The sequence below is a fragment of the Cucurbita pepo genome, chromosome 4 (assembly GCF_057944985.1).
Source record: "Cucurbita pepo subsp. pepo isolate OVF chromosome 4, ASM5794498v1, whole genome shotgun sequence".
Classification (NCBI taxonomy): Eukaryota; Viridiplantae; Streptophyta; class Magnoliopsida; order Cucurbitales; family Cucurbitaceae; genus Cucurbita; species Cucurbita pepo.
The window spans coordinates 10,297,225-10,321,940 of record NC_141801.1 but is presented as its reverse complement, the minus strand read 5'-3'; the positions used below and the strand labels follow the sequence as shown (position 1 = coordinate 10,321,940).

Genomic DNA, 24,716 nt, shown 5'->3' with positions numbered 1-24,716 from the left:
TGGCCCAAAACAGCCTTAACGCATACCAATAACTATGATGCAAATTAAAGCTTATCTAGGAATTTTTCACGACAAATACAATGATAATCAATAACTGTTGAGTCCAACCAATACTTCATGATGTCATTTCAAGTCTCGAGATTTTATTAGCTTTCACTACTCATACAAACATACTTATCGAGAGCTAACCCATGAGTCGTATTATAAATTCATCAATCCATCCATCCAAGTACTGTGAAGGCATGAACTATCCTATGTTCGTGCCGACTCATTTCTACTTAGTGTGCTGGATAACGTTATGATATATTAACCTTAAATTCAAGGGACAAGGTGCAATATTGTCACATCTATAATACTCGAAAAAAACAAATGGATCAAATAATAGATCAAAATATTTATTAAATAATTTTTCAAAATTTTAAAGTTTAAAGAATAAATAAATTGAAAAAAGTTTTTAACTCCCCGAAAAAAAAACAAATGTACAGTTGGCGCGACAGAACAGGGGACATGGGAACAATGGGGCCCACGTAAAAAAAAATCATGGACTACATTAATTCAAAAGTGCGGTGTGGGCTGTGGGGTCGGTGACATGGCCATGACGTGTAGCTATATAATTGGGTTCTCCTTATTTAATTCAAACAAATCTCCCAATAATTATTTTTAAAGTAAATAATATTTCAAAATAAAATTGTTAGTAGGTCAAAGTACATAAGGGTTAAAAAAAATAGATTTTACCATTAATCAACGATTTTACCCTAAACCCTAAAACTTTACGACAAGATATTACTTATATTATAATCTCGTAAGGTCAAATTGTGGGATCGATTACTGCATATACCAACAAGGTATTTCCGTGGTCGCTCAGTTAAAATATAACTTATTTTAAACAATTCTATATTTAGCGACCTCTTGAAAATTTTATTTCTTTCGAACATGTTTAAATACACACAAACCTTATATTAGCAAAATTTAACATTCTTTTATGTTAGAATTTAATTGAAATATTTTTTAACACCAAGGGTAGAATTGGTAATTTTAGAAAGTGAAAGGACCAAATTAAAAATAATTTAAAAACTATAGACTATATGATGTATTTATCATTTAAAATGGGTTTAAAATAATAAGCTATTTTAAAACTAACCCTAGACATGTAAACAATTTCAACATGTATTGAGTAGATATTTGATTTCAAAATTTATAAAACATAATAAATGGAATTAAAAAATAGAAAAATAAAATCTAAAGATTTGAAATTTAGGCTATTTGTTGCCTATGGGCCAAGGCCTAATCATCGCATTCAATATTGCTTTATCCACTAACCACTTGTCAACAACCCAATTATTTTCAATGGATAAACCTTAATTAGGGGTATTCTTATGACTCGATAACTCGACCAACCTAGACTACTTAACCAGGTTAGCTTTTTTCGATTTGGGTTAGGTTGAATTTTTTGAAAACCAAAAGTTTGGGTCGGTTCGCGTGTTAACATTTCTTTAATTAGGTTAACTCGACCAATTGCAAAATAGAGTTACAACCCAACCATAACCTACCATATGTTTAAGATTATGCTTGATATTTGAGTTTTATGAAATTTTAATATTAATGTAACATATATTACAGGCAAGTATGGTTTTTTTTTTAAATAATTATAAAAAAAAAAAGAACAGACAACTCAACTTAATCCAATCTGAAAATAGAGAGTTGGGTCGGGTATGGTTGTGAACGCTGTTCCGGTTGCTCAGGTTACCAACTTAACCAACTCGAAATTTTAAGTTATTCCAAAAGATTTCTCTAACTCAATGCATATATACCCCTAACCTAAACAAGATAAGAAGATGCTATAAATTAACTATGTTTATTTAAACGTGTAATTTTGAATATTTTATTTTATTTTTTCTAATCTCGAAAATCAAAATAAATTTGATGAGATATATATGGTTAAACAGGGAATGATATACACTTTTAGAATAAGTCGTAGAACATAAAAGTTCAAATAGAAATGATTATTTGCACATAATTCACATTTATTTTAAAATTTAATTGATTTTTGCTATATCTATAAACTATATAAAATATTTTTACTATTTTTCTCTTTTACAGTAAAAAAAAATCCACCACAATGTAGTGGGTGACATTTACCAAACCTTTGTTAATTTTTCACATGGGCGGGCATACATGCACACGTGACAATTCCATTAAAATTAACAAAAGTTACCTCAAGTTCAATTTACCGTGATCCTTAAAGTAAATAATTCTCATTACAATAATTAAATGGAAAGACCATGACTTTTACTTTTACCCACGGTATTTTAAAAATCGAAGTAATTTTTAAAAATTACAGAAAAGAACATAATTTTTATAATTTAAGAAATAATTTAAATATGGGACATTTTAATTAGTTTAATCCATAAAATTAAGAATATAAAAACATTAATAATAGCATGGAACATTCTAGATGAGGTTGGAAATAGTTGGAAATTTACCAATTATTTTGGATAAGCTTGCTTCCCAAGTAAATTAATAAAAATGAATTAGGTAATTATGATGAAAACATGATGATGTCATAAATATCGTACACATTATTCAAATTCTAGAATATTTAAATATATATTATTTAATTATGGGTCAAAACTAACGTGTTTAATTTTCAAATATTTGAAACTCTTGGTTCGTTTGGTGAAAATCCAAATTAGACGGTGAAGTGGTTGCGATATTTTTCTTACATTTTCTTCCACATTAATCAAATTTCTATATTTATTTTCTATTAATTATTAATATTTATTTCATTTTAAATTTAGTTAATCTTAGAAGAATTAATTTAAAAAGTAATTTAATTTTAGAATTTTCGATTTATTTTCAAATCCTAATTTAATCTTAGTTTCCCTCCACCCATCAATAAAGAATAATACAACTATTTTCAATCATTACCAACTAACTTGACCTAAACCCGATTATTTTAAGCTTATCTAAAAAAATTATCTCGATCGGGTTAATAATGGCTCGAACAATGCAATAATCTCGAGCTGATTTAAATGAATTTATCCAAATTCTTAATTTTTAGTTAATAATGACTCAAACAGGCAACAAAATCGAACTGATTTAAATTGTTCATCGAAATTTAAAAAAAAAATTACGATATATATTTTTAATTATCGTCGAATGTTAATTATGAATAATGGAAACTCTATTGAGTAGGATTAGTAGATATGAGAATTGGGGTTGATTGAGAAGGTGGCGGTAATTATCGTCGAATGTTAATTATGAATAATGGAAACTCTATTGAGTAGGATTAGTAGATATGAGAATTGGGGTTGATTGAGAAGGTGGCGATGTTTATACCCATTGACTTTATTTATAGTTGGGCAATGGTACGATGCGTGGCCCCCACGCACCTACTACCTTTTCTTGAAATGACAAAATTACCCTCAAATTGGACTTTTGTTACATGTGAATAGTAATCAGCCACAAGGCGACGGGGATGATTTTTTTTTCGTAACTTTATTATTATTTTTATTTCACGGGCGTTGGGGCTCATTCGAAACTTCCTCGTCAAGTTGGGCCAAAAACAACAAAGTAAAAAAAACAAGGGACCGAAAAGAAAACATTTTACTAATTTTGTCTATATATTAACAAAAAAATATATATTTTTAAAATTTTAAAGATATTAATAAATTTTGTGAATGCTGAAGGATATAAATATTTTAATTAATTTTATATATTTTAATATTTAGATTTGGTAATGGTTGATTTTTTCAATACTTATTTGGCAAGTTTTGATTAAGATAAGGTTAGCCATATCTATATTATTTAAATTATATAATATAAGAGTGATGTAAAGAGTGACATATATTCAAATTAAATTAATATTTCGAATAATCCCAACTTATTAGTAGAGAAATAATTCATTAAATAATGTTTTTCATTTAATTTAATTTAATTTTATGAGTTCAATAAAATATAATAATAATAAATTATTGTGTGTAATTGAAGACACGAAAAAACCGTAAACACGACCAATAGCCGGATGTTTTCGAATGATTCTCAACAACTGGAAACGTGGGACCCACTTCAGATCCAAGAGGTCAACTTTAGATGGAAGCAAGGCTCCTGATCTTCCTAAAAATCCGCCTTCAATAAAGTATGCATGATGGACGGTCGTGATGGCGGTTACATTTATCCAAAATAATAGAATCGAGTTGATGATATAATATTTTTTTTAGGGGGGGTTGGAGGGAAGAGTTTCTAGAAGCGAAGGCAAAAATATTGCAATCTCACCAACTTTTGGTTCATTTTGTTGACGGAGTTATTTCTGACCAAATCGCCAAGGAAAAATGGCTGCATTTGGTTTCTCATATCGGGGTTTAACCTAATTTTCTCATTAAAAAATTATCGCATTCGATATAAAAAAACACGGGGAATTACCCTTTTTTTTAATATCTAGTGAAATATTCTTACGTGCACCTTGTTCGTATAAGTAGTGACTTTCCTTAGTCATCTTATTAACAAAATTGCTCTCACTCGAATATGGTCTCGGTTCATTTATGTATCACTCATTTACTCGAGTGTTACATAGCTAGCCCATCTCTAGTAGTAAAAAAAAAATTAACAATGATCGAGTGTTTGATGAAAGTCCCACATCGGCTAATTTAGGGAATGATCATAGGTTTACATGGTATACATAGCTACGTCAATAGAATCCTCAAATTTCGAACAAAGAATTCCAAAAGAAAAAGGAGTCGAGGCTCCTTGAAGGCATAGTAAAAAAATGACTAAGACTCCAAAAGAAAAGGAAATGACTAAGACTTCAAAAGAAAAGAAGTCGAGCCTCGATTAAGGGGAGGGGTTGGATGAAAGTCTCACATCGGCTAATTTAAGAAATGATCATGGGTTTATAATCAAGGAATACTATTTTCATTGGTGCGAGGTCTTTTGAGAATCACAAAGCAAAGTCATGAGAGCTTATGCTCAAAGTGGACAATATCATACCATCGTGGAGAGTCGTGTTTATTAAATAGCATTTTAAATAATAATAAAAAATAGAAATATTATATTTAATAGGTGAAAATGCAAAAAAAGTCAAAGGGGTAGCGACGTCAATTCGGCTTGAAACACCAAGCCGTATTATTTTCTTTTTAAAAAAAATTTAAAAATAAATTATTCTAATTTTTTTTATTTAAATAAATAATTTTTTAATTTCGTTGGCATCCAAGAAATTGCTCGCCGTTTTCACTTTATTTTTCTGTTTAAATACCAAAATTCCTCAAATTCTCTCATCAAATCTCATCGAATGACGATGAAGAAAAAAGCTTCATGGCGGTGGTTGTTGCCGCCGATGTGCGGCGGCGACTTACCGGCGCAGGCGACAAAGAAGGTGGCGGCAAAGCAAACCTCTTTCAACAAGAGAATTTCCCAGCTGGATTTAAGCAATCCCAATTCTGTCCTTTCCGAAGACCTTTCCATGTCCCTCGCCGGCTCTAACATCCACATGTTCACTTTGGGAGAAATTAAGGTCATGACTCAAAGCTTCTCCACCGGAAATTTCATCGGAGAAGGCGGGTTCGGTCCGGTTTATAAAGGGTTCATCGACGACAAGCTTCGCCTTGGCCTCAAGGCTCAGCCGGTCGCCGTCAAGCTTTTGGACTTGGATGGCACTCAAGGACATCGCGAGTGGCTGGTACGTCGTTGTTTTTAAGTTGATGGGTTATGGTAAATTTAATTTATGGGTCGGTGATTAACGTGAACGTTGAATGTTTTAGACGGAGGTGATTTTTTTGGGACAATTACGGCATCCCCATTTGGTGAAATTGATTGGATATTGCTGTGAAGATGAACATAGAGTGTTGGTTTATGAGTATATGCCAAGAGGGAGCTTGGAGAATCAGCTGTTTAGAAGTAAGAAATTGTTGAGATTTTTTGAAATTTTGGTTTTTTTCTTAGCTGAATTGATTGATTATTGTTGTTATGATTTGTTTGGTAGGATTTTCGGTGTCGTTGCCATGGTCGACAAGAATGAAAATAGCTTTAGGAGCTGCAAAGGGATTAGCGTTTCTTCATGAAGCTGAAAAACCCGTCATTTATCGAGATTTCAAAGCTTCGAACATCTTGTTGGATTCGGATTACAATGCAAAGCTCTCGGATTTTGGGTTGGCTAAAGATGGCCCTGATGGAGACGATACCCATGTCTCCACTCGAGTCATGGGTACTGAAGGCTATGCTGCTCCTGAATATGTCATGACTGGTAAGCTCGGTTGAGTTTTTTTATTGTAATTTATCAACTTAAAACTTAATTTAGCTCTGTGTTTAAAATCTCGAGGATCCGAAAAACTTGATCAACTAAACTCAATTCGTAGGCTTGTGTCGGGAATGAGTTCAAGTAAATGAAAGTTTTATGGATTGAGCCGTTCATGGATTTTTATAGAATTAGGTAAAAACAAGAATTTAAAGAAATAATCCGAGTTGGGTCTGGTTGTGTTTGTTATTTAATAAGAGTTGTTTGGATTGAAAAACTTTATAACTTGAACACGAGATTGATAAATTTTTTCTTATAGGTCACTTGACGGCAATGAGCGACGTGTATAGTTTTGGAGTGGTTCTTTTAGAGATGTTAACGGGACGACGGTCGTTAGAGAGAAACAGGCCGAACCGAGAGCAGAACTTAGTGGAATTCGCGAGACCAATGTTGAACGACAATCGAAGGCTGAGTCGAATAATAGACAGTAGACTCGAAGGACAATATTCGGAGATTGGAGCTAGAAAGGCAGCGGCATTGGCGTACCAATGCCTAAGTTACCGCCCGAAGCAGCGGCCAACGATGAGCGAAGTGGTGAAAATTCTAGAGCCATTAAAGGACTACCAAGACATGCCAATTGGAACCTTTGTTTTTGTAGTGCCGGAAACAGCACCCACGACCAAGGGAAGTGAGACTCCAAAAGAAGAGAACGGAGGAGGAAAACATAACGGTCATCGTAGACGAGATCACCGCCGTTACCCGAGATCGCCGGTGTCGGAAAGCGGCGGCCGGAGAGAGTAGGCCGTTGGATTGGGGACTTTGTAAATCAAAGATGTAGATAGAGATTCATTGGGAATATCTTACTTGCAAGTTGCAAACAAAAATTGTGGGTAATTATTATTATTATTTTAATTTTTGACTCGGAAATATTTGATATTTTCTTGTTGAATAATTAAATGGAAAAAAAATTAAAATATTAAAAGTGAAAGTTGATAGAGAAATGACCCATTCAAATGGGACAACTCACCAACTCTAACTGTAATTTCAACATTATTATTATTATTATTATTATTATTATTATTATTATTATTATTATTATTATTATTATTATTTGTTATTATTATTATTATTATTATTCATCCACCACCTTAGAATTACGAATAAGTAAACAAATTTAATTAAAACACGTTTTTGAATTTTGTGAAATGACGGTTTCAGCCTCATCCAGTCAACTATTTTAGAAAAGGGAAAGTGGGCTGTTTGGTCCAAGTAGGACGATTACGCCTCAATTTTGGCCTTTTGAAGAGGTGTGGTCCGGGAGGAACTCGTCTCGAACAAGATGGAAAATCTCAGGGTGTAAAAAGTTTTTTCATTAATAGTTAAACAGGCACAGAGAAATAAAGTAACATTTAATGGTACGATAACGTTGTTATGACTATATATAGTTCAAAGTTTCAGAAGTAATTGAGTTAGCCCATCTTTCGACCCAACAATATTTAAAAATATTTAAAATTTAAAAATGGCGTAGAGTCGATAAAATAAAATATTATATAAATTGATTGTATAGACTTATAAGATATTAAGAGTTGAGAGTAAAATAATATTTTTTGAATAATTACAAATTTAGTGGGAAAAAAAGGTTAGAATTTAGTCGTGTTATATTTAGTATTTATAATTTGATAAAAAATTTCACACATATACATATATATATATTTTGCAATCCCAACAAATAAACTATGCAATATTCAAATATACCTCACCTACTATACACGTGCGGTTATGCACACGTTCCATCTAGAAGAACAATTCAACTCATGTCCCTTGCAATAATTAAGCTTTTTTTTATAAAACTTTTTTATTTCACCCGCCCTACCCTACCTTACTCTTTTTTAGTTGAACAATTGCAGAGGTGAAAAATGAAACGTGCAAGTCATAAAAACTCGGTTGGAATAAAAGAAATTAGTAAAAACAATTTCTTGCTGACCGTACAAATTTACCTGACAATTTAAAACAACAGAAAGAAAGAAAGAAAGAAACAAAGAAAGTAGGGTAAACGTTGATGAGACTCGTTCAAAAGATGCAAAATATATCGTAATTTTTACTAAAAATCTAAAAACTATCGATATTCATACTAATATCACAGATATTGATAATCCTGATCAAATTGACCAAGTTGTTTCAATATGGTGTTCCAAATTTTCATATAGACATTAAAATATTAGGAACGGGAACAACTCCACACGATATACCTATTTTTTCTTCGTAACTTTTTCCATTTAAATATTAGGAATTTTGTAGTAAGAGAGAGACAAAGTGATCCAAAATTTAGCCCTTTGTTTTTGAAATATTTACTCAGAGAAAGCTTGGTAGAAAATTATTGACAAAGGTAATTTGTGAGGTTTTCAAATTTGTTTGCTTGTGGGAAAAAAAAATTCATGACTAAAAAATGTGTGACCCATTCAAAGAATTGAAAAATTATCAATAATAATAATAATAATAAAAAGAGATAATATTCCATGAATTAGGGTTTATGTGATGAATTTGGGATTTTTTGGTGATGGGTCTCAATCAATGGTGACCTTACAATGATCTCTTAAATAAAGTTATAAAATAATATGAACAATCTCTTAGTCCATTTGACTTTGGTGTTTCTCCCGTGAAGATTCCATCTTTGATTCATAACAAATATGGTTTCAACTTTGGAAGTAATACCAAATAAGTTAAATTCTTTTACTCAATTTTTTTGTCAAAGTCAACATTTGTCGTTTTGATGACAAATTAGTGTGAACGTTTTCTTGTTTTATACCAAGAATGCCTTTACCAAGTTTGATCAATTGAGTCGTTTGAAAAAAGAAGAAAAGAAAACATCAATTCATGTACCTATCTCATTAAATTTTTTTCATAATGACAGTGATGTCGATATTGATTCATCATGATTGTTATTTGGAGATTAATAAAAATATACAATAATGAATGGACAAATAGCACAACGTCACATCACAATCTATGTACTACGGTTGATAATAGCTTGTTTGTTTGGTCATATGTAGCGATCATTTGAGAAGACGTTTGTTTGGTCATGATGTAATTTGGAACATGTTTGGTCATGAATGGACCAAAAATTCTATCAAATGCAAACTTAAAAGGAGTAAAATTGTTACACTTAAAAACTCAATAAACCAAAGGTAACCTAAACCAAACTGCAAGATCAAGAAGGTAATTTTCCTAATTATCAAAATTTAGAAATTAGCTAAATATGATAATTTCTGGTACCTGCTGGGTTGGCCCATGAGAGACCATATGGGCTAAATATGTAGAATGGGAGCTAACAGCCCAATCTTTGCATTGTTCTAGCCATTTATCAAGTGTGCAAAAGGACTTGACTTAAATATACGCTTTAGACATACCCTTCCCACATTCTACTATTACTAAAATTGACTAATTTATAAGCTTACATGACATAATAGCTTAGAAAATGCAAAGTAAATTTAGATGAGAAAATGGGTTAACTAAAGACAAGAGAAGTGTCAGCCAATTCCTTCAAAATTTGGAGGAATTATATCATTCCTCCTTAAGGTGGCCTAATTCCTGTTCTAAGCTTTTCCACCTCGCAAGTATTATGGTAGGCCAGCTTTATGTCAACTCAATCTTTAACATTCATTGACGTGAAGGATATAATTGAAAATGTTAATGAAAGAAGGAAGAATCGTCCGTCCGGTTTACTTACCTGAAAGAAGGAAAAGGGTTTGTTTCGGTTGAGTCTTGAAAGCAGAAGAAAGAAGAAGAGGTGAAGGAAAGAAAAGGTTTAAGGTTAAAGTTGAGTCGAATGAATCTTGAGGGTTTACAGTGAGTGAAAGAATAACGAACCAGAACTGAAGGCTAACTTGAAAAGATGCCCAAATATTGCACACAAACATATATTCAGCCTTCAACTTATGATATTTTGTACTGTAAAATTGTCACGTATCGCCTGACCCTTAATAATATACCATTGAATAACTTTATGAATTGGGAAAAACATCAACATTCTCATCTCAAATAACGTTTTCAATATAACCATAGTATAAAATCAAAGGAAGAAAGAACTTTCACCGAGATATTTAGCAACATCTCTGTGAAAATAACAAAGAGATTTGGCACTCTGATTCAACCCAAAACATGCACAAAGGGAACAGCAGGGAAGTTCACAGAAGGAAAGTAAGCGTTTAGCTCAATACTTGGAGTGAAGCAACTAAGATTATGTTAAACTACTTCCAAATTTAAAAAGGTACAAAGATACATATAGCAAATCATAACAGGATATTGGGAATGGACATTAGAGGTTCAAATATTCAACCAACAAACATTTCAAGTAGAATTTGTCTGACCTCCGACGTTGCAACCGTACAAAGGTCCTAATGTCCATACTTCTGGAACTCCCATTCGCTGTTATCTGAAAAGCATAACAAAAGTTCAATCAAGAATGAGCAGAGTTTTCATACAGTTCTATGAATTTAAAAACATTAAAGGATACTAGAAAGTATACCCAATGGACAAACTTGGCGAGTCTTCAACCAACGACTAATGCAGTGGAAGTGAAAAGCATGGTTGCATACCCCTGCAAATAATATTCTTAATTAAGTGCAAGGCCAAAGCACTGAGATAGAGAAAAGAGTTAATCCTTAAAGGAAAGAGAGATTATCAAAAGGGACTCAAACAAATTTATGGTTTAACCATGCATCCAAAGGACTGCGGACACAAGAGATCAAATGACGAACCACCATGAAAATCCCCGATGGATCTGAAACTTTGAGTTTAAAATAGCTTACATGAACAACATAAAACAAAGAAAAGCAAGGTCCATTCAACAAGAGAATTGTTATTGTTTGGCAGTATGATCAAGAAAAATAAGTAGCTTAAGATGATTTTTCAGTCATTGAGATATCTCAAGGCTGCTTTGCACAACCACCAGAAGACAAAGTGATCAAATTTACCAGCATAAGAATGGTAAGACAAGGAAACAAGAACAAAAGCTAGGGTTTCAGAAAAGAGGCGTAATAGCATACCCCAAGCGACAGTACATTCCTCACTAGTGGCACTCGCCTGATTCGCCTGACATTCAATGCCTAAACACCAAACCAATCGGGACACACAACAGTAAGAAACATCAAATCAACATCCAAAACCACATCTAGAATTAAAGAACACTTAGAACTCCAGAAACTCTTTCAACTTACAGAGATCCATTATGTGATTCCTACAAATAGCACAATTATCAACAACAATATCTGCACAAGTAAATTACAAATTACGTTACAATAATCATTAAGAAACATCCAAACTACTGCAACACATCTCTAAAAGAAACCGTAAAAGTCGAAATTAAGGTTTGAAAATACCCCAAGCCCAAAGAGCGACAGCATTCCACTTCTTGATCTCAAATCGCTTAGGTTTCTTGGAGGATGAAGGACCAGCACTACTCGAAGCCTCACCAGCAGGAACCATAGGCACATCCGAATCCAGCGTAGCCATGGCTGAAACCTCGACCGCAGAGCGTCAGTTCTCCGGTCAGCGGCGGAGCAAAAACCCGGGAAGTGAAAGAAGAATATCGTAGCTTCGTGTTGCGAAAGAGGTCAAGAATCTAGATTAGACAATTTCCAAAAGTCTCTTATTTGTTTGGGCCTTCTCTTTATTCGGCCCATTTAGATCGGTCCATAAAAATGGTAATTGTCGAAAATATACAAATATTTATAATTAAATATTTTCAAACATATACTCTTTTATTTTATATTTTCTTTCCTTAAATACCTTTATTTTATTTTATTGATTTTTTTTTAATTTATAATATCATACTATTGTAGAGGTACGTAGTTCCTAACTACATGAATCTAAGTGATTAATGTACCAAAAGTATTTATAAATACTAATATCCATGAATAAAATTTTCCCGACAATTCTCAACAATTTTAAGATGATCTCTCGAAGGGGTGGATTGTGAGATTCCACGTCGATTGGAGAGGGGTCTATTTAGGACGGTTGAGCTAGATTGAGTTGGAATTCCCGTTTGAACTAAGGGTTTAAAAACTCAATTCCAATCATTTCTTACTACGAACTTTCAAGACGTTGGCTTTTTGTTTTTTCATGAATTTTACCATGTAGTCACTGCTAAATGTATTATAGCACATGAATTAAATGTATCAGAGCCCGACATTGAGCGGTGTGCCAACGAGGACGTTGGGTCTCAAGTGGGGTGGATTGTGAAATCCCACATTGGTTGGAGATGAGAACGAAACATTGCTTATAAGAGTGTGGAAACCTTAGCCACGTTTTTAAATTGTGAAGTTGACAGTGATACATAACGAACTAAAGCGAACAATATCTATAAGCGGTGTACTTAGGCTGTTACATTACTAGTTCAAAACTTTATGTTAAAACATTCAACACTCCTTCATAACTCGAGCCAATGTAGCAATAAAGACTAAAGAATTTAGCAACTCGAACTTATAGACAACGTGTAGCACTCCAAAAACACTAAACCAACTTAACAATCCAAATACACCGACTTATTAACCAAAGATTTCATAACTCGACGATGCCCGTCAGTATCTAATCATCTCATTAGCACAACGCCCGGTACTAAGTTTGCATTAGAAAAAAAAGGCAAGATATGTAGCCGTTACCTTATTTTATCACCCCTTTCCTTTTAAACAAAAAAGTGTAAGAAAGAGACCCTTTTGTCTCTTTCTCCCATGCATCTCTTGCCCTTTTCCTCATTCAACGGTCCTTTGTTTTCACTCCTCCAAAATTCCACTACCTTATCCCCTTTCTTCCGTCCTAAGTTGTCATGAAGAATAAGTTTATGCATTTTTATGCGTATATTAATATTTATTTGGTTCATAGTCTGTAACGACTCAGATCCACCGCTAGTAGATACTGTCCTTTTTGGGCTTCCCCTCAAGGCTTTAAAAGCCGCTAGGGGAAGGTTTCCACACCCTTATAAATAGTGGTTTGTTCTCCTCCCCAACCAATATGGGATATTACAATCCACCCTTTCGAGGCCCAACGTCCTCGCTGGCATTTTTTCCTTCCTCCAATCGATGTGGGACTACCCCCAAATCCACCCCCTTTGGGGCCCAACGTCCTTACTGGCACACCGTCTCATGTCTACCCCTCTTTGGGGAACAGCGAGAAGGTTGGCACATAGTCCGGTGTCTGGCTCTGATACCATTTGTAACGACCCAGATCCACCGCTAGCAGATATTATCCTCTTTGGACTTTCCCTTTCGGGCTTCCCCTCAAAGCTTTAAAACGCGTGTCCTAGGAGAAGGTTTCCACACCCTTATAAACAGTGGTTTGTTCTCCTCTCCAACCAAGGTGGGATATCACATAGTCCTTTTAGTTCATCTTCCATTTTGTTGATTCATGTATAACATTAATGCTTCTATGTCTATGTAAAACGTTGTCTAAAATGGTTAAGATACATTAAGTTTGAGTGTCATTTAGGAGAAACTTTGTTGAGAGACTTTGTAGTGTAAAATATACACTCTAGAAACACTTTGATTATTGAGATTTGTTGTTACCCGTGGACGTGAGAGGATTTCTTCTTTCCAAACCACGTAAACTTTGTGTCTCTTTATTTAATTTCTGTTTGTGAGTGCATAAGTACGATCGAACTTGCTTCCGCTTCCGTTACAACATCTTCTAAGTCTCACAGGCATTCACGTTGGCATATAGTTTTTGAGAGAGTATTGATTGTACTATAAGTTGATGCAGAATTTGGTTGTTTTCTGAGTGGGTTTGTGTTTGTAGCCATTCATTCATATTGCAAGGAAAGACAAAATTATAGATACAAAATCCCTACTCACGGGTTACTACTTCAAAACAAGCTAAACCCGTGAGAGGAACAACAAATTTTGTACCCTTCCTTTTTCCATCTCTACTCAATTTCCATGCACTCCCCCTAATCTCTATTTTCAATATAGAAACAACAAAATTCATTCAATAACGTTCATTATGGTCTAGGCATGGTCTTCCTTTCGCTCGTGACAAGTTCACCACTGCAACTAAGCCAAAAAAAGTATACATTTTGGAGGTGGAGATGTTCTAAGAAATCAGTTGAACAGAACTCTACGTGGAAAACACTTACATTTTTTATTAACACTAATCGAGAAGAGATTATAAGACATTTTGAGACTACTTGAGATGAAAACCTAAGTAGGGTGAAGAGGTGTTGAGACTAGTAGAGATTTCTTGGGATGAAAATCTATGTGGATGGAAGTACGTAAATCCCTAGTAGGCTACTGCCCTTAGCACTAGTCTTTCATTCGTTGCACCATGTTGAGCTGACACTAAAAGCTCTCATGTTTTAGCTCTTTCGTAAACAAGTCCGACACTTGATCTTCTGTCTTGATCTGCTGCATCTCGATTTCTTCTTCGGGACTTTCTTACTAACGTAATAGGGAGAACTCGTTTTGATGCCAGATAGTGATGATATTTTATCAAAATCTTGGGGCGAACCGAAAATTAAACCAGATACTGGTTCCTGGATTGTCATTCTCTAACCGCTCTTTTTTTTTTTTTGTTTTGAAAGTCAGCTTAGTTTTGGGCTGTGTTAAGCCATTAGCCTCATTCATAGCTCTACTTATATGCTTTGCTATGAGTAAGATATTTGCTCCACTCTTCCTTTCTTCCCATGGGCTCAATGGCAATTGTTGTTCTTGTTCTTGTTGTTCTTGTTGTTCTTCATCCTTGTGTCTTCGTCGATGCCAAGACAACCTACATTGTTCGCATGAAACATCATGCTCTGCCTTCTGAGTATCCCACCCATCATCATTGGTACTCTGCCCATCTCCAATCCCTATCCTCCTCCGCCACCTCTGATTCCATTCTCTACGCCTACACTTCCGCCTACAATGGCTTCGCTGCTTCTCTGAATCCAGAGGAAGCCCAATTGCTTCGCCAATCGGATTCCATTCTGGGTGTCTATGAAGACTCTGTTTATAACCTTCACACCACTCGAACTCCGGGATTCCTCGGCCTCAACTCCGATTTCGGCTTCTGGGAAGGTCACAACACTCAGGATCTCCACCAGGCTTCTCATGATGTTATTATTGGGGTTATCGACACCGGGATTTGGCCGGAGTCTATGAGCTTTGATGACACTGGAATGCCGGAGATTCCATCACGGTGGCGTGGAGAATGCGAATCAGGGCTCGATTTCCACCCTTCACTCTGCAACAAGAAACTAATCGGAGCTCGCAGCTTCTCGAAGGGTTATCAAATGGCTTCTAATGATGGGTACTTTGGAAATCCAAGAGAAAACCAGTCGCCTAGAGACCAGGATGGACACGGCACGCACACAGCAAGCACGGCTGCTGGGTCACATGTGGCTAACGCGAGCTTACTTGGGTATGCCAGAGGCATTGCCAGGGGGATGGCTCCTCAAGCGAGAGTTGCAGCTTACAAAACCTGTTGGTCCACTGGTTGCTTTGGATCTGACATTCTTGCAGGTATGGATCGGGCAATATCCGACGGTGTCGATGTACTCTCACTCTCTTTGGGCGGTGGCTCTGCACCTTATTACCAGGATACAATTGCAATAGGAGCATTTGCAGCCATGGAGAACGGGGTTTTTGTTTCGTGCTCAGCTGGGAACAGTGGGCCAAACTTGGCTTCTCTGGCTAATGTGGCACCTTGGATCATGACAGTCGGAGCTGGAACTCTAGACCGGGATTTCCCAGCTTATGTCCAACTCGGAAATGGCAAGCGGTTCACTGGAGTGTCGCTCTACAGTGGCCAAGGAATGAACAAGCCGGTGGGTTTGGTGTACAACGAAGGAAGCAACACCTCCAGCAACATGTGTTTGCCCGGTTCTCTTGACCCGGAATTGATCAGAGGGAAAGTCGTGGTCTGCGACAGGGGAATCAACGCCAGAGCAGAGAAGGGAGGAGTGGTGCGAGATGCTGGCGGATTTGGGATGATTCTGGCTAACACAGCGGCTAATGGAGAGAAATTGGTGGCTGACAGCCACTTGCTGCCGGCCGTGGCGGTGGGGAGAATAACCGGCGACATGATCCGGCATTATGTGCGGTCAGTTTCGAAGCCGACGGCGGTTCTAAGCTTTGGTGGGACAGTTATGAACGTGCGCCCATCTCCAGTGGTGGCCGCCTTCAGTTCCCGAGGACCCAACTTGGTAACGCCCCAAATCCTAAAGCCGGACGTCATTGGGCCTGGCGTTAACATCTTGGCTGCCTGGTCTGAGTCCATTGGACCTACTGGATTGGACAGCGACAAGAGAAAAACACAGTTCAATATTATGTCAGGTATGTCCTAAATGGCTCTTGCTTAGGCTTACCCTTTCGCTCTTTAGCTGATAAATCTTCTGCTATTTAGGAACATCCATGTCTTGCCCACATATAAGCGGGCTGGCGGCATTGATGAAGGCAGCTCATCCGGAATGGAGTCCAAGTGCTATCAAATCTGCGTTGATGACCACTGCATACACGCAGGACAACACCAACTCATCTCTCCGGGATGCTGCCGGAGGGGCGTTTTCCAATCCATGGGGTCATGGAGCTGGCCATGTTGATCCACACAAAGCCCTCTCCCCAGGTCTTATATACGATATCTCGATCGATGACTACATTGCCTTCCTGTGCTCCTTGGACTATGGGATGGATCATGTTCGGGCAATTGTGAAGCAATCGAATGTATCGTGCTCCCGAAAGTTTGCAGACCCAGGACAACTTAACTACCCTACCTTTTCAGTTGTGTTTGGGGGAAAGAGGGTGGTTCAATACACTCGTGAAGTCACGAATGTTGGGGCTGCAGGGTCGGTTTATGAAGTGGCTACTACTGCACCGTTGGCTGTGAATGTGATGGTGAAACCGTCAAGGCTTGTTTTCACTAAAGTTGGGGAGAAGAAAATGTACACTGTCACATTTGTGACGAGCGGGGATGCTGCTCAAACCGCAAGATATGGGTTTGGATCGATTGTGTGGAGCAATGATCTACACGAAGTTAGAAGCCCAGTGGCATTCACCTGGACAAAGTTGTGATTGTTGTTTTTGTATAGGGCGTTTTCCATTTGATACTGGTTTTTCCAATCCGCCAGCAAGAAGTTGATGATCAACAAGAAAAATAGCAAGAAGTTGATGATCAACAAGAGAACGATCATCATCATCAAGCATAGGAAAATTCAGTGTCCGATTTGCCAATGAAAAGCATAGGCAGTAGAAGAGTCTGAAACGTTGGGTCAGTTTACGAAGTTGGGAAGAGTCCCGGGGAGAGAGTTGAACCTAATGTAAATCCATAACACATACTTCGTTTGCCATACTTCGTTTGCTTTCACTTTACTATTTCCTAGTTATTTCTATTTTTGTATAACAAACTAAGGCTATCACTGGCATATATTATCTGCTTTAGCTCATTACGTATCGCGTCTATTAGGGAGAGGTTTCTACATCCTTATAAAGAATGCTTCATTCCCCTCTCCAACTGATGTGAGATCTAACAATCCAGCCCCTTGAGAGCCAGCGTCTTCGTTGGCACACCACCAGAATGTTTGGCTTTGATACCATTTGTAATAGCTTATAACAGTCTAAGCTCACTGCTAACAGATATTCTATCTCCTAGCGATATGTAACGGGCTAAAGCGAATAATATTTACCAGCGAAACTGTAAAAGTAGACAAAGCAGCAGTAACCAACAGAGACCTTGCCCAATTCATATGTCAAATTAAAAAACAGTCCAATGCAGCCTATCCATATTCAACTCACAAGCAAAGTAGCATAAGAACAATCATGTACCGATCAGTGGGGGAGTACTAAATATTAGATAAAGATCATGAGCATGGTATCTCAACCGTTGATGCAAGAAGCATATGGGACCAGGCTAATCGATTCAGATTATACAAAAGCCTCCAGTAGTACGATTAGTTCAGGGACTTAACAAACAGGAGGATGTTTTCACAAAAGAGTAACAAGTGATAAGACAACTCTATAACCATATAGACAAATTGTGGCCAATCAGTTCTAATGATACCCATCAATAATCCAGCAGTAGGACCCTGATTAAACAACTCAAAATATTGTCTTAAATAATTTAAAAGGCATACCAATCGTATTCCCACTAATAAATATGGACAAAATCAATAAAAAGTAGAATATATTCATAATAATGTACATTGATTATATCAGAAGCGAGCAGGGTCAAAACCAACAACATAAAGAGCAGGGGTCACAACAGGATTTTGTACAGAAGCGACAAGAAGGTACCTGTGAACATTTTGGAAAAGAGCACTTACAGCTGCATTTGCATTCGCAGCAGCGGCAGCCATCGGAGCATGAGATCGAAGGTAATGACAAAATGCAACACCGTCTACGGCACGAGATGTTTCTACAGCAAAATGAAGAGGGACAGGAGAAGAAACTACACTTCGGCTTATTACAGCAGTTTGAACATGATGGGAAGTTGCATGGTTTGCAAACACAGCAGCGAGGCACCTCAAGGGAGACAGAGCATCCAGTGCAAGAGCAGCAGCACAGCCATGACAAATTAAAGCAAGGAAATCCGCTGCATACAATCGTAACAAATGTTATACAAAAAAACGTAATCAGTGATGAGCTAAAATCAGATTTCGTATGTTGAAAGTTCTAACCATAACCACTTCCAGAAGCGGCATCGCTTATGTTTTGTCCTACATCTGCTTGAAAAAAAAAAGGGCATTGTTCATAACTAATGCAACCTTAAAATTATGCAGATTAGTTTAATTAAAAAGGAAGTCTTACGTAGGCGTCAATGGATCTGAGTTGACCGTAACAAAGTCGCTAATCCTGCAAAAGACTGGATGGATCAATCTCCCGATTGGATGGGTTCAATTAACGGAGGAAAGACATCAGAACTTCAATAAATTACAAGATGATGAAATTTATTAAGAAGATACATACTCTTTGCAGCATATAGAGACGGGTTGAAGACTTTCAACAGATTTTAGTTCGTCCTGTTTCAAGAAAACTAGAAAAATGTAACGACGCATTGAGCTAATCATAAAGCAATCATGGCTACTTTGAAACCGGGAATTGTGCCTCATGACATGTGTGAACATTGTATTTAATTTCAATTTTTCGTGTAACATGTGGCATTTGTCCAGCTAAACGATCCCATAACAGGAGGAGATAATTAGTGCGGAAGAAATATGCTTTTATCTGGTAAACAGAAAAGAGAAGACAACGAGTCCATTAATTTTCAAATTCCATGGATTTTAGTGGGATAGAGATTGAATTCTTGTGTTTTTCATTCCCCTGGCTTTGGGGAAAAGGCAGCCCAAGAAATTTAGAAGCCAAAATTTTTTCTTGGATTTTCGTATCCCAGAGACTTCCCAGGTGGTGCTTTTCCATGAAGGTCTGGGAGAAATTTCATGCCACGAAATGGAAGTTCTAAGCTTATCGAATCTGTTTTAGAACTGCAATGAGAAACTAGCTCCTAAAATCAAGCAAACAGATCTGCATGTTGAACTGAAAAATTCCGTGCCTACTTAGCAAAGCTAATGACAAAAAAGAGAAATGCTTGCAATTGAACTATAAGTTTCAGAATATGATAATAGTAACAATCAATTCAAATTCGAACAAACCTCAAGAATACCAATTTCTCTTTCAAGCATATGAATCTTGGCTATTTCCCGACGCCTCCCATACAAATCCGGGTACTCAGGTGGAGACTTTGGACAAGGTGGTGGCAGCGAAGGCACTGATGAAGAGTAAACAGACCGAGCAGCCATTGCTCGAGTTACTTCTCAGGGCACCCGACACTGATAGAAACCCAGTCGTGAATCACCAAAGGTCAGAGCACAGATGAGAAAGAAAACAACACAGAATGTCTATAACAGCAGAAATATAAGTATGCAGGGAAGAAGCAGAGAGTGAAGAAAAGAGTAACTGCAAAAGCAAATGACGAACTAAAGCAACAGTTAATGTTGGGTATGAATGGTCTTACATGGGTAGTGACAGAACAGTAATACGAAAGGCTGACAAAGATAATTACAGCCCACAAAAGAAAGCCGCTCTGCAAGTAAACTGCAGCACATAAATGTATGAATCAAGTTGTGGGTTGCAGGGTTTTTAATGATGCAAGTGATAATGAGGCCAGAAAGAGAGTCATTATTGTCATGTCACAGGCTTTGAGTGAAAAAACGAGCCTTTTCTCGACTCGAGGCAATACCATTCTTTTATGAGAGAGACTGAGAGAAGGAGTTAAAATATTTCTTTTCAAGAACTCAGCTTTCCATTAATAATGTAAAGACGGCTGTGAGAAAAGCCTGTGCCTAGCGTCCCTAAGTCTGTATAAGACTGGTTATCAAAGTTGAGGCATCTGGGTTTCCTTCAAGTAAGATTTTGGAGTTAATTCATTCTTTAGCCTTAATGGAGTATGAAGAAATGAGCATAATTAAGTAAGTTTCTGTCTCTGTTTAAGCTGTTTTGGGTGTTCAAAGCAAAGAAGAAAAATGGGAAGTAGGTAGAGAGCTCAGAACGCACGTGGAGGAGAGATGCCTAGGAAAGGGTGCCATAGATCATATGACGAATCAGCATCTCGAGCTAGACAAAGAGGAAACTACAGATTAATGTAATGTAAACACTGAATCATATACATTGAAAAATAAAAGCTCCAAGCAAGCCAGTTGAACAAATGGGGAAAAGAAAACTACCTGACATTTCATCAAACAGTTGGTGTGCGTGTGAGCGTGACCACGGGTTTAAGACTGAGGGGGGTACCCGGGCCTCATATCAAATCAAATAGTGATGAAAAGCAGCCAATATCTGGCCCATTATTAGGTCTTGGACAATCACATGAACAGAACAGAAGAGAGCAATATGGGCCTCTGGAAATCTGGGAACTGAAGGCGACGGAGGGGGGTCTAGTCTACTCTTAAATTTGGATCGTCGAACGGATTGGAAACAGATGAAGAAGACAAAAAGGAAGTGGGGCAGTGACGTATCCGATTGAAGAAACAGTGCCAGATTCGAAGCTCGAGGTCAAATTCAATTCCCTTTACGCTATCGCTGAAGCTCCGAATTCTGAATTTCTGATGGACTCTGTAGCTCGCCGGTGATTTCTGCCAATGTTCGGCCACAGCCACCAGTTTCGAGAACAATCGACACTGCAGCAGCTCGGCGGAGCCTGGAGGAGCAGAGTAGGACCCATTATGGGTACTCGTGATTCTTATCGAACTTCTACATTCTCTGCCAAGGGGCTTATGGGTTTGAAATTCGAAAATGGCGGTTTCGGGATGAAGATCAAAATCTATTGTTACTCCGGCATATGAACTTGATTTTCCCATGGAAGTACCGATTGATTTCTGGTTCTTGAAAACAATAATTCCAGAAGGAATTTTGACACTTTTGTGAGATCGTATATCGGTTACAGAGGGTAATAACGAGAACCAAATATTCTTTATAGTGCATGAAAATCACTCTTTAACACCAAATATTCTTTATAGTGCATGAAAATCACTCTTTAACATATGCATTTTAAAATCGCAAGACTAACGGCGATCCATAATGTACAAAAATGACAACTCTGCCAACAATGTGCTTAGATTTTTACCAATGGTATATAAGACTAATTAGTTTTTAGAATGGTCATAAATTTATAATAAAGACTAATTTTAAAATTTGTTAAAAACATTGAAGATTTCAAAGTAAAATGGCTAAAATAGATCAAAATAATATTTTAACCTTACAAATATCTCGACATTATCTAAATAAAACAAATGTGGAAACCGACCTCAAGAGATAGCATATGTCAATGTTCAAAAGGTTCCTCTTAACACAAAATCGAAGAGAAAATTGAAAGAAGTCATCATATTCCATATGCATTCGAGATAGTTTTCAATTAGGACAAGGTTGTTAGAAATTGAACTCTCTTTACAAACAAGGAAGTTTTCTCAAGTTAGGAAGATGCGTTAGAAGTACTTTCGTTAGATTACTTTATTCCAACCATCTTCGAGAGTGATTTTAGAATGACCAAAATCACCTTTGTTTGGCCGTTTTTAGTTATTTTGATCACAACGAACATGTTTTGACCGTTCTAAAATTACATCAAAAGGGATATTCTTTCTCCAATAAAGCTCCTCGCTAAAGCTGATTTTGAACTTAAACTCACAGATTGTCAAAATTGATGGCTTTTTGAGGATTCTAAACACAAACTTCTGAAAAACTATTGCTTGTTTCCACAAGATATGTACTACAAAGAATCTTTCTTTATGGCTTTTCTTGGGCAACAAGCACTAAAGCATCTAGCCAAAGTGCATATAGAATAATTCCCAGAGCCCTCTCTGTTTCTATTGGCTAAAACTATCAGTGCTCAGTGCGTGAACCATTCGTTGTGTTCTATAACAAGCAACCTTGACTTCAAGCCATTGATACTCACCTTCTTCAAACCTTCCTAGCAATAATCAATCATTTACCTTCGAATCTGTTTAGAACTTCATAAAAGAGTGCAGAAATACCAACAAAGAAACATAGCTTAACTACAATTGGAAAGATGGTTCCATTGGTTAGCAAACTATATTGTTCATCTACTGAGGTTGTGTACGTTGTTAGGAAGAGACCACATGTCATTAACGGAGGAGGTTTCGTGGTGACAAATTGTGATCAGAAAGTTGTTTTCAGTGTTGATGGGTGTGGGATTCTGGGAAAAGCAGAGGAGCTGATTCTAAGAGATGAGAGGAGGGATGCTTTGCTTTTGATCCGTGGGAAGGTAATATCTAAGTGTTCTACATGTTTCCTAAACAAGTCTTTTCTACTTTTCCTGCATAAAAATGGTCGATTTGGGATTATTCAGCACAGTTTTATGTTTCAGGGAGGGATTTTTGAGGCTCTAAGCTTTAATAAGATATGGAATGCTTACCGATACGACTTTCAAGGATCCAAAAAGCTGGTTTTCAGCTTGAGAAAGCCCAAGTCATGTCTTCCTGTGGACAAAGATACTGGAATTAGAATCACAACAAAACCAAACCTCGGCAAGAAAGATTGGGACTTTGAGATCAGTGGATACTTCCCTGGTAAAGAATGCAGCATCATTGATTCTCAAGGCAATTTAGTAGCTCAGGTGCGATTGAACCTCTCTTAGGATTACCTACTTGCTATCTACCGAACGAGTCTTCCCTGCCCGCACCTCACCTGGCTTGATACTGTCTAATACCGACTATATATAGATATAGATTTCGAAAGAAACCGAGCTTTTATTGTGAAAAACATAAAAAACAAAGGCAAACAAATAACAAGCCCAACAGCAGAAGGGAATCTAATAACTAACTACAGAAATAGGCTCTAATCCAGCAAAATCAATCCAAGATCATAATTACAAAACGAGCTAGCAACACCATCTGGATATAATCGAAGAGAGTAGTTATACTTGATCTTGGCTCTATTCCTTTCACGAAGCGGTATATTCTTACTTGTTTTAAATAACTGCAGATTGGAAAGAATAAAAAGGCTGGAGTCCTGTTGAGCAAGGATCTCTACTATGTGTCAATAAAACCTGGAATTGATCAGGCTTTTGTTGTTGGAGTCATTGCCATTCTCGACAACATCTATGGCGAATCAACCAGCTGCTGAATTCATAAAAGGGACGACAATCAAGAGGGGAGGATGGTAATTGCTCGTCCTCTTCCATTTAAAGAATGCAGCTCAAAGTTTCAGTTGTGATTAAATTGGAGATTTGTGGCAGCACTCCATTTCACGATAGTCTCCATGAACTGGGTCTGCATTTTTTGTTAACTGCAATCTATTCTTCTAACTTTTGTAGATGTCCGTGTAAATGTAATTAAACTTTTAGCTTCTCTAGTGCCTTTAATCTTCCATATGCCTTGCATTAGGATGCTTGCTACCATATAAGAGTAGATCAAGCAGGCCCTTCTCCTGGAAGTCATTATAACTGTGGGAAAAGATGAAGGCAACTGTAGCAGAATATTCAAGAACAGAAACAATAGAATTAAAGAATCAGGCGCTTGCATATCGGCATTTTAGCATTGTTGTCCATCAAAGGGAAAACACATACGGTCTACGTTACATGTAACGAGCAGATGAAAATCAGAGAACAAATTGCAGATTCGCACTTCAGTGTTCCCTCTACAGATAAGTTTCTGAGTGCTTCCTTCTATACGTATCAAGAACACTTTATCTTCAAATCACAACAACTACAAGGATTGAGGGAAGAAAACGTAGAAACAAGCTTTTCCATTCAATATGTAAACAAACTGTAGATTACTTGGATGTACATGGAATATAAAGCAAAATGAGCCCGTAAGGTTGATACTTGTAAATAAAAATATAAATAAGTACCCGATTAATTTCTTCGACGTTCCCATCTGTCCGATCATGAATGCATTCGCAGGGGGAACATCTCAAATAAAATTCTGGAAAGTATTTGAAGAGAATATGAGCCCTTCATAAACTGAATCCAAACAGATTTTACGAGCTAAAAACTAAAAATGGTTTGATTGAGCAGC

General features: G+C 36.8%; 5 protein-coding genes across 9 annotated transcripts; 3 read left to right on the top strand and 2 right to left on the bottom strand.

The window, feature by feature from the left end:
- The first annotated feature begins 5,241 nt into the window (after positions 1 to 5,241).
- LOC111793740 (serine/threonine-protein kinase RIPK) lies at positions 5,242 to 7,336 on the top strand. The gene is made up of 4 exons (XM_023675766.2): positions 5,242 to 5,674; positions 5,757 to 5,892; positions 5,978 to 6,238; positions 6,549 to 7,336. The coding sequence occupies exons 1-4, from the start codon at positions 5,288 to 5,290 to the stop codon at positions 7,028 to 7,030; spliced, it is 1,266 nt and encodes a 421-aa protein (XP_023531534.2). The 5' UTR covers positions 5,242 to 5,287; the 3' UTR covers positions 7,031 to 7,336.
- A 3,008-nt stretch (positions 7,337 to 10,344) lies between these two features.
- On the bottom strand, positions 10,345 to 11,850 carry LOC111793107 (RING-box protein 1a). The gene is made up of 5 exons (XM_023674841.2): positions 11,608 to 11,850; positions 11,446 to 11,496; positions 11,275 to 11,334; positions 10,755 to 10,826; positions 10,345 to 10,661 (listed from the first exon to the last, which is right to left on the bottom strand). The coding sequence occupies exons 1-5, from the start codon at positions 11,738 to 11,740 to the stop codon at positions 10,624 to 10,626; spliced, it is 354 nt and encodes a 117-aa protein (XP_023530609.1). The 5' UTR covers positions 11,741 to 11,850; the 3' UTR covers positions 10,345 to 10,623.
- A 3,035-nt stretch (positions 11,851 to 14,885) lies between these two features.
- Positions 14,886 to 17,639, top strand: LOC111793106 (subtilisin-like protease SBT1.8). The gene is made up of 2 exons (XM_023674840.2): positions 14,886 to 16,530; positions 16,601 to 17,639. Exons 1-2 carry the CDS (start codon positions 14,901 to 14,903, stop codon positions 17,263 to 17,265), a joined length of 2,295 nt encoding a protein of 764 aa, XP_023530608.2. The 5' UTR covers positions 14,886 to 14,900; the 3' UTR covers positions 17,266 to 17,639.
- A 577-nt stretch (positions 17,640 to 18,216) lies between these two features.
- On the bottom strand, positions 18,217 to 23,254 carry LOC111793103 (guanine nucleotide-binding protein subunit gamma 3). 4 transcript variants are annotated; one of them, XM_087123124.1, is made up of 7 exons: positions 20,910 to 21,223; positions 20,740 to 20,799; positions 19,839 to 20,015; positions 19,156 to 19,208; positions 18,997 to 19,041; positions 18,867 to 18,911; positions 18,217 to 18,781 (listed from the first exon to the last, which is right to left on the bottom strand). In XM_087123124.1, exons 3-7 carry the CDS (start codon positions 19,983 to 19,985, stop codon positions 18,418 to 18,420), a joined length of 654 nt encoding a protein of 217 aa, XP_086979250.1. In that variant the 5' UTR covers positions 19,986 to 20,015; positions 20,740 to 20,799; positions 20,910 to 21,223; the 3' UTR covers positions 18,217 to 18,417. The 4 variants fall into 4 exon arrangements, with proteins under 4 accessions (XP_086979250.1, XP_023530603.2, XP_023530605.2 ...); XM_023674835.2 differs by lacking the exons at positions 20,740 to 20,799; positions 20,910 to 21,223 and adding an exon at positions 23,114 to 23,254; XM_023674837.2 differs by lacking the exon at positions 20,740 to 20,799.
- On the top strand, positions 21,380 to 24,566 carry LOC111793104 (protein LURP-one-related 6-like). Of its 2 annotated transcripts, XR_015420610.1 has the most exons (4): positions 21,380 to 22,963; positions 23,066 to 23,314; positions 23,683 to 23,967; positions 24,084 to 24,566. XR_015420610.1 is itself a non-coding variant. In XM_023674838.2 (3 exons), the coding sequence occupies exons 1-3, from the start codon at positions 22,748 to 22,750 to the stop codon at positions 23,821 to 23,823; spliced, it is 606 nt and encodes a 201-aa protein (XP_023530606.1). In that variant the 5' UTR covers positions 21,380 to 22,747; the 3' UTR covers positions 23,824 to 24,566. The 2 variants fall into 2 exon arrangements, 1 of the variants encoding a protein (XP_023530606.1); XM_023674838.2 differs by having other exon boundaries at positions 23,683 to 24,566.
- Positions 24,567 to 24,716: the final 150 nt, after the last annotated feature.

Excerpts from the sequence above, each read along its gene's own strand:
- LOC111793740 (XM_023675766.2), top strand. The coding sequence starts at position 5,288 with ATGACGATGAAGAAAAAAGCTTCATGGCGGTGGTTGTTGCCGCCGATG. Across the intron at positions 5,675-5,756 it reads AAGGACATCGCGAGTGGCTG|ACGGAGGTGATTTTTTTGGG; the intron begins GTACGTCGTTGT and ends TGAATGTTTTAG. Across the intron at positions 5,893-5,977 it reads GGAGAATCAGCTGTTTAGAA|GATTTTCGGTGTCGTTGCCA; the intron begins GTAAGAAATTGT and ends TTTGTTTGGTAG.
- LOC111793107 (XM_023674841.2), bottom strand. The coding sequence starts at position 11,740 with ATGGCTACGCTGGATTCGGATGTGCCTATGGTTCCTGCTGGTGAGGCT. Across the intron at positions 10,827-11,274 it reads GGAATGTACTGTCGCTTGGG|GGGTATGCAACCATGCTTTT; the intron begins GTATGCTATTAC and ends TATTATTTGCAG. Across the intron at positions 10,662-10,754 it reads TCGCCAAGTTTGTCCATTGG|ATAACAGCGAATGGGAGTTC; the intron begins GTATACTTTCTA and ends TATGCTTTTCAG.
- LOC111793106 (XM_023674840.2), top strand. The coding sequence starts at position 14,901 with ATGGGCTCAATGGCAATTGTTGTTCTTGTTCTTGTTGTTCTTGTTGTT. Across the intron at positions 16,531-16,600 it reads ACAGTTCAATATTATGTCAG|GAACATCCATGTCTTGCCCA; the intron begins GTATGTCCTAAA and ends TCTGCTATTTAG.
- LOC111793103 (XM_023674835.2), bottom strand. The coding sequence starts at position 19,985 with ATGGCTGCTCGGTCTGTTTACTCTTCATCAGTGCCTTCGCTGCCACCA. Across the intron at positions 19,042-19,155 it reads GTCTCTATATGCTGCAAAGA|GATTAGCGACTTTGTTACGG; the intron begins GTATGTATCTTC and ends AGTCTTTTGCAG. Across the intron at positions 18,782-18,866 it reads CGCTTCTGGAAGTGGTTATG|CGGATTTCCTTGCTTTAATT; the intron begins GTTAGAACTTTC and ends GATTGTATGCAG.
- LOC111793104 (XM_023674838.2), top strand. The coding sequence starts at position 22,748 with ATGGTTCCATTGGTTAGCAAACTATATTGTTCATCTACTGAGGTTGTG. Across the intron at positions 22,964-23,065 it reads TGCTTTTGATCCGTGGGAAG|GGAGGGATTTTTGAGGCTCT; the intron begins GTAATATCTAAG and ends TTTATGTTTCAG. Across the intron at positions 23,315-23,682 it reads AAGGCAATTTAGTAGCTCAG|ATTGGAAAGAATAAAAAGGC; the intron begins GTGCGATTGAAC and ends AAATAACTGCAG.